This window comes from Apteryx mantelli, chromosome 2 (assembly GCF_036417845.1).
Source record: "Apteryx mantelli isolate bAptMan1 chromosome 2, bAptMan1.hap1, whole genome shotgun sequence".
Lineage (NCBI taxonomy): Eukaryota > Metazoa > Chordata > Aves > Apterygiformes > Apterygidae > Apteryx > Apteryx mantelli.
Window position 1 is genome coordinate 120967915 of NC_089979.1, and position 12099 is coordinate 120980013.

General features: G+C 36.8%; 1 protein-coding gene across 1 annotated transcript in view; it reads left to right on the forward strand.

The window, feature by feature from the left end:
* Window positions 1-9966, forward strand: part of NPHP3 (nephrocystin 3) — a 29178-nt gene extending 19212 nt beyond the window's left edge. The window contains exons 22-27 of the mRNA XM_067291391.1: window positions 252-327; window positions 1519-1646; window positions 3836-4076; window positions 6254-6379; window positions 7278-7393; window positions 7586-9966. Coding sequence (XP_067147492.1) covers window positions 252-327; window positions 1519-1646; window positions 3836-4076; window positions 6254-6379; window positions 7278-7393; window positions 7586-7766 — 868 coding nt within the window. The 3' untranslated portion in view covers window positions 7767-9966. The remainder of the gene's footprint in view (window positions 1-251; window positions 328-1518; window positions 1647-3835; window positions 4077-6253; window positions 6380-7277; window positions 7394-7585) is intronic.
* Window positions 9967-12099: the final 2133 nt, after the last annotated feature.

Genomic DNA, 12099 nt, shown 5'->3' on the forward strand with positions numbered 1-12099 from the left:
TATCCAGAATTCCAACAACCTAACAAGTTAGAGATATAGGAAGAGCACTGTTTGGCGCTAAGCATTTTGGATATTTTTACCTTTGACAAAAAGTGTAAATTTTGTCAAGAATTCGTAAGTGGCTTTGGAATGGAATGGAATTTCCTCTCTCAAGCAACTTAGAAGCTCTCTAGACATGCTACCCAAAATATCCACTGATGCTGTATTTGGCATTCTTCTAACATTGCATAACATTGTGTAACTGTTTTCAGATATGAACAAGCTGAGCAGTTGAGGAAAAAGTCCTTCAAAATACGCCAAAAGGCGGCAAGGCGGAAAGGCAGTTTGGTAAGGAAATACTTGATATTTAATAGAAATGTAGGAAAGCTGTGGCTCTGGAAAACAGATACTAAAGCATGTCTGCAGAGCTGTTCTAGAAATCTGATACTCAAGTGCTTTTGATAACTGAAGGCATATGTAGTGAAGTGGTATAGCAGTGGCTTTGGTAACTACCCTTTCAACTCTTCTGGAAGTGGAGGAGAATCAGCGTAGCTGGTACGGCGTTAAGGGGGGTAGATGTATGGACACTTCGGATACTACAGTTTGGAGATGCAGAATTCCTGCTGATACAATTGGCTGTCAAAATGAGGATGGGAAAAAGTGCTCCGCAGAGGTAACAGGGCTTTTTACAAATACTGTTGAACACAGTGCTTACAGCAATGGATAACCCAATGATAGTGTTAAGTGACCTCCTGAGTTTTTTTTCCAGTCTTTTCTTTTGTGTTTTTCGGCTACAAAATTCCTCTGATCATTCCTGAGCTAGGGGTTTACTTGTTGTGTAGTACCCATTCTATAAAGGTTTAGCTAGTAACTCTATAGCTCTAGCTGTAACTGTGGTGAAAGTAGCAAAAAGCCACAAAAATGCTGGTCTTTCCACAGTGCTTAAATACAAATGAATTCAGATCACAGGGGTTTTGTCAATTTTTGTAATGAGTTTTGCTACACAAATATTTTTATTAAGACTGCAAAGGTCAAGAATTGGGCAGAGTGTGTAACAAAGGCTGCATTTTTTATTTTTAATTTGCTTTGCATATAAGCATTGGCTTTGCAGCCTTTTTTTAAGAGGTGCATGTAAAACCTTGAAAAATACTCTTTTAGTACTTGTATATGGCATTCAGTGTAGGAAATTAGCTTGATTTTCATTTGGAGTTTTTAAAAATAAGAATTTCATCTAAATAAGTTATTTGAACTACTGAGTTCAAGCAACTTAGCCTGTATGGTGCAGGGAAAACAGAGCTATAAGATGGCACAGTAAGTTAGCCTGGAAGTTTGAGTTAATGCCTGGAAGCATGTTGGGTGAAATTCACTGTTAAATTGTAAATGAGTAGAATGCCTATGCGCCACTTAGCCTGAAAATAAGATGTAAGTAGAATTATTGTGTTTCTTTGGCACAAAACTGAGTGTTTCAATTTTCCATCCTCAGTAGTACACTCTGAAAGTAGTGGTGATTGGCTTACGTTACCTTGTGTTTTGCTGTAGTGTGGCTTTGCTCTCCTGCGTCAAAGAGCCCTGCAACTGGAAGAACTCACATTAGGCAAAGATACACCAGACAATGCTCGAACCCTCAATGAGCTTGGAGTCCTCTATTATCTGCAGAATAATCTTGAGTAAGTTTTATTTTTTGTGACACATCCACTGATTTTTCTCATAGATCTAAGTAGAAGCAAAGCATTGGGAACAATTATTAAATCTAGAGACATGCTCAAATACTCACTAGGGTGCTGTTCCTGATTCATTCTACAAGTTTTTTGTTCAGTGTGCAATTCACTTATATTTTCAAGAGTAGATGCCATAAGGAAGTATTTACTAGCCAAGTCAGCGCATTTCCTGCATTTAGAATTGATGTTCTGCAGTTCAGATTTAGCTAGCCTTGCTCAAAATTTATGCAGTCCCTACTTAGTGTCACTGTTTTGTCACCCTCCTTTGTAGTGTTCATCCTTGAATAGAAGATTTGTTGTTTTTCACAGCACTCAAAATGTCAGCCTTATTAGAAATCATGAATTAAGTATTTATTATATGGTGGAAATCCTCAAGCTCTTACCCTGCAGGCTGCTTAAGGGCAGAAGAGGACAGAGTGGCACAAAAGCCCTCTAGAAGTCAGGTAGTGAAAAAGGGGAATGATGGGAGCAGAGCAGTTCTCATTGTGCGATTAGCCATTCTTCTCACCAGCTTCTTTAGTCCACAGAGTAGTCTAGAACTGGGTTTTGTGAGTGAATTTTAAACACGCCGTAAGTCCCCCTCTCCTAAGCTGAATTTTTTCAGTAATGAAAGAAAGTGCACAGTAAAGAAGCAGAGAGTAAGTTCTGGAAGTGTTTTTACATTCTTCCTATATCCAATTTTTAAGCTGCTAGCAGTTGTCGGAGACCTACAGAAGTATATTGCAATATAGGATGCCTGCCCATAGAGCCTCATTTAAATGCAGGATCTTTACAGCAAAGGAATTGATTCATAACAGCTGTTGGACGTGTTTTTCACAGTTTACTATCATGAAGTCAAGCCAAAGTGAATGATTATAGAGGAGCAAAAGAAGATAACAATAGCTGCCTGATCTCATACAAGATCATTTTATATTCTACACTGTTCATATTAAGTTCCTGTCTTAACACAGTCTACTTTTAGAGTAACCGTTTTTCCACAATGTTGTGGGTGAGCACAAGTATAAGCCTTTTTCTGGCTGAGGTTTATATCATTTTTTCTTAGTGGAGTATTGTGCATCTGTTCTGAATCAGCAAGTCCGAGGCTGAATTTTTTGCTCATTTGATGCAGTTAGAATGAAATCAATGACAGAAGGGTGCATCACTTTACCAGTTGTTACATATTATCACACTTGGTCTTCTAGCCCTTACATAGAGAGAAGGACACCTTTTGACACTTGTTAAGATCTCCAGAACTGAACCTACGGTTCTGAGTGTAAATGGTCTCTTTCTCTATAATGTGAAATGGTTTTTTCCAATTTACTAAACTGACCTCTTGGGAATAGAGCCGCACAGAATTTGTGTGTATGTCAGGATGACAAACTACCTAGTTACAGTGGCTGCTGCCAGTATTATATGGGGATCGCCCATTGTTTGTGGTAGATGACTGCTGTAAATCTGCAGTGCATTAGTAGTACACTAGTGAGATAATAAAGTGTGCTTTTGATAGGGAAATGCTTCAATGGTGCCATTATAGAGAATCTTTCCCACTTCATCACTTCTAGACAGATTCTACAATGAGAATCTAGCTCATCACATATATAAAACCTGTTCCTGTCTCTCCATCTGTGGTATGAAAGCTATCTGCTAAACCCTATAATTTGTTGTATGATCTTTAAAGTTATTAGAAAAATGTGTGAGCCTTTACTCACATTCAACTATTGCTTTAGTCGTGAAAGCACTTGACTACTATGAGGAGCTGCACAGAAGTCAGTAGAACTTTTTGAATGCCTAAGAATTGTAGGTCAAGTAAAGGAATGGGGAGCTACAGAATAATGTAATGTTTGCTGAAATCTGCTAGACTGGCTTTTATATCCCTAGCAGTGGGGCTTGGAGATGCACAGAAATGTATTAATTAACTTTCTACCTTCATTCTTATGGTTAGCCTGCATGGCAGGACTGTGTCTGGCATATGTAGTTACTCACTGCTCAAATGACTTGCTAATCCTGCATGTGCTTGTCCAGAGGAGAATGAAAGCCCATTACCAGATGCCAGAATTTCTGCAGTTTCCAAGGCTGAGTTAATTCTATCTCCAAAAGCCACTACAGCCTATGTAGATGTAACCAGTTTTAAAGTATTGCTGAACAAATGTGTTCTGTAGGACAGCAGAGCTTTTTCTGAAGCGCTCCTTGGAAATGAGAGAGAGTGTCCTGGGACCTGACCACCCAGACTGTGCACAGTCCCTCAACAACCTAGCAGCCTTGTACAATGAGAAGAAGCACTATGATAAGGCGGAGGAGCTCTATGAAAGAGCTTTAGACATCAGGAGGCAAGCGCTGGCTCCAGATCATCCCTCCTTGGCTTATACTGTGAAACACCTTGCAGTGCTGTACAAAAAAATGGTGAGCAAAGGCCTGTTATCTTTTTTGTACCAGCTCAAATAACTGTAATGCCTTGCAGTGTTACAGTGTTTCTGCCCTGAAGGAAGGGGGTGTGGGAATTTTGTCAGCTATTGGTATCTTACACATATGCATACAAGATGTAGTGAAGTGGCCTCAGTCTGTTATCAAAAGGCCCAGTATCTTTTGCAGGACACACTTTACTTAAAGATAAGCTGTTTATGAATAAAGTCTTCAGTGTCCTGCATGCTTACAAGTGCCCTTTATCGTGTAGATGAAACTGCTCAGTATTCATCACAAAAGAGAATCTCTGATTTGGTTAAAAACTAGTGTTACGGCTGCGGTGAGGGAATCTCTTCCCAGCTGTATTTAGGTTCTTTGGTATCTGGTACATGACATCCAAGCACAGGAGTTTTGTCAGATGTGTCTTGATGGAAAAATTGTGTTTTAAGGTCTAAGAATAGTTCTCCCTCTTTTTACATAATGACCTTGAACTTTACAGTTGAACTTACAGTAACTTTAAGACTTGTGAGGTAGGTAATACTTTACAAATAAACTGTGTGGCTGAGCCACTTTCAGCTTGGTTTGGCTCAGTGAAGGATGAGAGCTCTTCCCTGTTGGAAACTCTAACTACATGGAATAAAATTAACAGTAGTATAAACTTCTCTGAGTTGCATCACTTCAGAATGCTTTCTGAATGTTAGTGTTTGCAGTTGATCACTCTAACCAGTCTTTATCATCAGTGTATGAGTGGTGTCTAGCTCTAGCAGTATTTATCACAGTCTGTCTTTGGACAGGCAGTTGCAAGATTCGACATATACAGATCAGCTTTCTAGCTTAGTTAGCTTTCTAGCTAACTATGTTCAGATTCAGAGGAGGATAACAAGAAGTTTTTTCCTTTTGTATTTCATGTTTTACCATTCTTTAAAAAGAAAAGAATCTTTGAAGATCATCTCTTGGATCAAATTTTCCTGGGCTTTGTACAATAACTGTTGCCTGCTGGTTTGTGTGTCAAATGGTTCTGGGTCACAAGTTCTGTGCTCACTTCAGCTTAGAATTTTGATGCTGCTAGAAACCTGTGACTATGCAAAAGCACTCCATATTTGCATCAAACAGCTCTCTATCAGTTTGAAGGAGCATAAATTAAAATGCACAGTGAACCAGTGATACAAGGAAGAGTAGAGGAAGAAAAGGGACAGGAGTCCGATATAGAAAATGACAATTATTTATAGATAAAAGTACTGAATCCCTATGACTTGCAGATCATCACAACTGTGGCATGGTGATGCTTTGAAGAAATAAGGATGAAGTTTGAACTTGAAGCTTGCAATTATAATGAAGGATTATACAACGGAAGTTTGCAGTTACTGATCTTCTAATTGCTTTTAAGTATGAGAATTCACATTCTAATAGTGGAAAAATAAGCATATTTCCCAAGTATATCCAGGTAATATGTGAGCAGATTGGAGCAAAACAGATTTACTGGGAAAATAATCATCTACAGTAAACTAGTTGGAAAATAAGAGAGGCAGAGAGACAAAGTCAAGAAGCTGAATTCTCAGTATGGTGAATGGGAAGAGACAGGTATTTGAAATGGCATTGAGCACTGCAGGTGTTCCAAAGAAGACAGTGTGAACACAGCTTCAGTAAATAGAAAACTGCTCAAAACTGCTCAAAAATTAAGGCACCTACATTCCCTTATCAGCAGTAAAATTTAGGCCCTTTAAGATCAAAATAAACTCTCTGCTCTGTCACTTATGGCAGGATGAGGGAATACAGATGGAGAAAATTATTTGGATAAAAGTAAAACTGATTGATTGTTTTTTTTAAGTCTTCTTAATTAGACACTCGTGGAAAAAATTAAATATTGAAAAAAGGAAGATATTGCCAATAGTAGACATAGCCAGGAAACACATTCCCAATCCTGCAGCATATGTAATTATTTTAATTTAGATGTAAGGATTTCATTGTGAGTTGAATATACTCAGTATTTTGCAAAACTAAGTCCTAATATTCACAATAAAGAATCTGTGCTGAATATAACTATGAGTTGACCAAAGTTAAACCCTTCTTCTAGAAATAATTTCAACTTCTCCAAGCTTTTTATTGTAAAAAGATTTTACTGTTATCATTCTGGTACACCAAGATAACAGAATCATTTTTTCTCGGTTATTTTCTAGGGAAAACTTGACAAGGCTGTTCCTCTGTATGAACTAGCTGTTGAAATTCGACAGAAATCATTTGGCCCAAAACACCCTAGTGTAGCTACTGCTTTGGTGAATCTTGCTGTTCTTTATTGTCAGATGGTAAGTTGTTCACGTCTTATGCGTTTATTATTCCTATCTAAGGCCTTTTTTTATGAGTGCACCTAAATGATATCAAAGGAACGTAATTGCATTTAAAAGAGAACTCCTTATAGGACTTGCCAATTCTTAGGTTCTATTTTAAAAACTGGCAAGGAAAATGTATGCAGGCAATAGGTAATTGCTGTGACTGGCATTACACAAGGACACTCGGGCTAATGCTCTTTAAATTGTTCAAAATGCCCACATGATTTTAAGACTACAGCTAGAATATAGTACTTCCTGCAATGCAGCAGTCCTTCCAGTGTGATGGAGCACACCTACACCACTGGCTCAGAGGGAAATGTTACCCATTGAAATATATTTCCATGAATGACAAGTGCCCACCTTGATCAACTGTGACTCTGCGTAACTAAAAATCTGAGATGGCTACACCAGTTGACTTTGTAGTCCACATTAACATGAGATTTGAGGAAGTGTAATCAGCCTGTTACCAAATTCCTTACTTAGCATCAGCAGGAGCAAGCTGTAGATTGTTTTCTTGTTTTCCATATTTTTGTAGTCTGCCTATCTGATTTTAAGCAGAGATTAAAGCTGGTTCAGGTAAAATGCTTAAAGAGCATTTGATAACTCAAAACATTCAGGTATGTAGGCTGAAATTTTCAAAACTCCCTAAGAAGTCCAGACCCTAATAATGGGAACTGGGTTTATAAGTGAAAGTGAACTGCTTTGACAGTCTCAATCATCATCTTCATCTGTCAACAGTAGTTTAAAAAAAAAACTCAAAAGACCTTTTCTGGTTGAATGTATGTGAATTTGTATCTAGGATGTACTGATAGGATGTGGAAAAAAGGACAAATGTCATATAGCTCTCTAACAAACAACTTTCTACTAACCAAAGAAAAAGCAGATTGAAGCTTTACCTCTTTATGAATGTGCATTAAAGATTTATGAAGACAGCTTTGGTCATATGCATCCTCGTGTGGGAGAAACTTTAAAGAACTTGGCTGTGCTCAGGTAAGATTATAAGTTCCGGCCATATGAAGGGGGAACTACTATAAAAATTTGTAGATAAAACATACTAGAATTGCATGTTTATTAAGGAAGCAGGTAGCCATAACTACATTTGCTGGTAGCAGTGTGTGCATTTCAGATGAGCAAACTGAGAGATTTCTTTTGTTTCAACTTTGTTCTACTCTTCTCCCAAAGCTATGAAGGAGGAGATTTTGAGAAGGCGGCTGAACTTTACAAGAGAGCTATGGAAATAAAAGAAGCAGAGACTTTGTTGATAGGTGGCAAAGCAACTTCCTGGCATTCATCAAGTGGAGATACATTCAGTTTGAAAAGTGCATTGTCACCAAATGTCTTCCTGGAACATGGACAAAGGTGATATGATACTGCTCAAATTTAAAGGTAGTCTCTGTTGACATTTTAAGTTAGACATAAAAATATTAAGAAAAATCTGTGTTTCCTGGAATAAAATAGTATTTTGGGACCTAAAACTACCTTCTGGACTGAAAAGGGAAACATGTTAAGATTGAAATCTGTTCATGTTAACTTTATGGACTGTATGGTACAAACAGTTTCTTTCATTGTATATAGACATGCATATTAATTACTTGCTCAAGTTAGAGCTAATGCCAAAAACACGGTACTTTGATACCTCTTGGGCCAAGAGCCGAGATTATAACAACAAAGATAGGTTGAACTAATTGTATATACTCTACATGACAGTTCTTATTTCTATGTTGCAATAGCCTGGCTTAGGCCACTTATGTATTTTGTGTTTCGTCAACCCTTTCTGCCTCTTCAGAAAGTTTTAAAGTTGTTTCTGTATAGATAGTAATTTTGAAAAGTCAAATACTGTTCCACCCAAAGTTTTACTTGCAGGTTGGTTTCAGCTTTAAGCAAGCTTATATTCAAGGGACTTGTGCAAAAATAACTGGTTTCCCTGGGAAGAAAATACATCTAAATACAACATCATCTACAATTAAAGCTTTCCAAAGGGTGTCAGATTCAGCTACGCTTAGTAGAAATATTTCCAGTGAGGAACTAGACTGAAGATGAGTATGACATGATTCCCTGTTGTTTACCCTCTAATGATATTTTCACTATTTAATCTCATTTAATCCCTTAAAATACAAGAAGGCTTGTATTAGACAGAAAACCCACTGATGCAAAATAGTTTGTCATCAGATAAATAGATGCTACTCAAATCTACAGGATGTATTTCTTAATATTCTAGTCACCTGGAAGTATCAATTTGATGTTTGTTCTTACTCAGTGCGTAAACCTGTGAATCAGTTTAAATAAGTATTAAAAAAGACTTTTTATAATAAAAGGAATATAAGTAAAAAATTAATTGAAGCCTCACTACAATATTTCAGATGTAACTGATGTATAATTTGATCCAGTCTGAAATTGCAAATAACCCTTATCTCAAAGGGGTACTTAGCTTCCACAATCTTTTTTGTGTTTTTAATGGAGTTAAAATTAACTTCTTTCAGCTTTTGTTCTGATTAGAAGGGATTTAATATTTCGGCAGGGCTATAACTTGGCAAATTACCAGTTTCATACTGTACTAAACAAACATACAAATCCAAACTTGATCTTTAAAATTAAATTTTTAGTTAAAAAAAATTCAGAAGTAGCACTTGAAGCTATTGCAATATAGCCACAGTCTATAGTTTGTAATAGCTTTCTGGATATTTTTTCTTACTCCAGAAAACAGTTCTGATCAAAAGTTTTTCACTGTATTCCAGCTACCTTATGGGCTTGTTTCTTTGCAGGATTGCTACAGAGTTAAGAAACAAACAAAAACCCCAAACCGTCTCACTTCTTCAATCAGAAGCCTATACTTGTTTCTGTTACCTGCTCTTCTCATACCCGATAAATCCCTCCAATAAGGACAGTGTTACGCATTAGCAGGTGCCTGGGTTAGCCTGTCAGCTCTGCTCAGATTTTAACATGTATAATGGTATCTTCCTCTCCTGAACAGTTTTCCTTCACATTGATAGTTCAACTGAAGAGGAACCTTCAGTGTCCTATTAAGCTTTCCCCACTGAATGATTTCCAACTCTGATTGTTACTATTCTTTCCTCAATTTACTTCTCTCCCCTTTATTCATAAGTGAATTTAATTGCACTGTTACTTTTGAAAGAAAAAATCAGTTCCTAAAAAGTAGCAAGTTGCAACCACCCATGGTCCATTAGCAAAGACAATGAGCAGACAGTTTACTTTCCCTGACAACCTGAAGAAAAGTTCTTACGGAAAGCATGATCATGAGTATTAGTGGAGGATCTTGCTGGTCATGAGCTTATGAGGCTATAACCATAGTTGACTGTGCTCTCAAGACAGTTGCTCATGTGTTTGTAGTTTTACCTCATGCACATAAGAGTACATAACTTGTATATCTGGTATAAGCAAATGCTGTAATATATTTAATACTTCTGTACAGGAGAACTCCACCTCAAAACAGAAAGTCTTCAGATTCAATAATACAGTCAGAATACCAACATCTCAATAACATTCATGATACACTGTGAAAATTGAAAGTTTTTAAGATTGTCAAATAAATGTTCAAAGCCCAACTAACTGTTGCAATATGCTTCATTTATTATGCCATAACAAAAAGTCATAGATTTTCCATTAGGTTTTCCAGGCAGAGTAAATTATCCTTGTAAATGCCTTTTTAATTGGAAAAATTCTTAAAGCTGATTTAAGTTCAGTACTGAACTGAATTTTAACCATTAGTACACTCAAATTCTGTAATGATTTCAAATTCTTGTGTATTAGTTGAAAGTGAGAAAGTAATACAAGAACCCTTTTGCATGCTCCAAAAGCGTGGTGACGATAACATATGAGTTTGCTCCTAAAACTGTACATGAAATAAAACTGTAAACAGTTGCCTATTGTAAAACTATCAATCATGTGATAGCAGTAATGTCTACAGCCAAATAGTCTCAAGCTTAACTGACTCATCATAGAAATGAGTCAACCATTTGCCTCAGCATTTCCAGAGTCAAGTGAATGCCTCATTTTTATTGTTCCCCAAAGAAAGGTAAAGTCTCTCACAAAGAAATAAAAGTAACACTTAAACTGACACTTGGATCAAGCTAATGCAGACTCTGGAATGATGGACTCTGGACTCTCTCTGATGCCAATTCAAGTCTGTACCTTTTTAATGGTCTCACTGGTTTATTTCCCATAGCTCTGTACAGTTAATTCCTAAAATCTGGTCTCGCCAGAACTGAACTCAAACTAAACCACATCTTCTGTTTTATGGTATAATACATCTCCCCTCCAAAAAGAATCAGTAGCTTCAGAGATGATTTTTGTTTAAATATACTCTAGTATCAACTATGGAGGAAACAGATTTTGAAGCTTGTAATTATTGCTTAAGAGCTCAGCAATGAGAAATAAATTTTTAACCAAGTATTCATTCAGTTATCCCAAGAAACAGAAGCATCTTCAAAATACTAGTAGTTGGATACTGCTACTACCATGTACTAGGCAGTTCTGTGTTGGTATCATCCTGCTCTGAAAAGGCTTTTGAACAGCAGAAGTTGAAAATACTTGCATTACATTAGAGACTGAAATGCACATTCTTCTAAGCCAAATCTAAATAGCAATAGAGTTCTGCAATAGACAACTAGAGCACTTAAAATATCTTAAATCGGTAATTCCAGTATATTAGTCATCTGTAGGGTACTGGCAATACAGAATGTGTACATTTACAGGATAATTTACAGGTCAGTTTAATACATGATAATTTAAAAGTTAGTAGTACTGTACTAACATTATTTACAAGACAAATACAATAGCTCAGCTACTCCACTGAAGATACCTGCAACATTAATAGTTTAGAGCATCTAATTTTAGAAACTTTAATATGCAACTCGGATTAAGTATTTTCTCTAATATACCCCATGAGATGGCAGTGGTTCAGAATTATAGTTAAGCTTTTAGAAACGAACAAAAATAAAATATTTAGCTTTTCAAAGAGAGAGACAAAATCTCCTATGAATTCCAGTGTTACTGGTAATTCTTACGGATTTCATCATAAGGATCATCTGCCAGCTCAAGTGATGACATGTTAATACCCTGTCAGCTAGCACAATTATCTACTAACAAAAAAACCTCTTATGCCTTGCTACGGCATACTCAAAAGCATGATCACAGGGGAAACATATAGGCAACTATTTAAGAACATGCAGTAGTAAAACTGACAAAAACAGAGAAATTTAAAAATATATTCCATCTTGGTGATGAAAAGGCTGAAACGTTCCATTTACTCGCAAAAAATAACCACAGCACAATCCATGCCAAGAATTTAAACAAAGACCAGTGAGAAGTAACTAGGACATGTGCATGGAAGATTGGAAGCAGCAATATGAGTGAGGCACTATCATCAGCCATTGACCTATTCAGTCCACTCAAGCAGAGTGCATGTTTCACTTATCCTATAGTATCTGCTCAGTTGATGACATGAGATTGCAGATAATATGCTATGCTTACTTTTGATAGCTTATCCATCACCTTTAATTTTCCACTGAATATCTGGACCCTAGAAACGTTGAGAAGTTAAAACTTACAAAACTTACAATAGCACTTTGTATTTTGAAGAGGTGTGAATAGGCAGACAGAAACAAACAAGATAACTCTGTCTCTTCCCCCCACCCCAAGTAACAGTTCCATTTCAGCAGAAGTTCAAAAATAAGCTT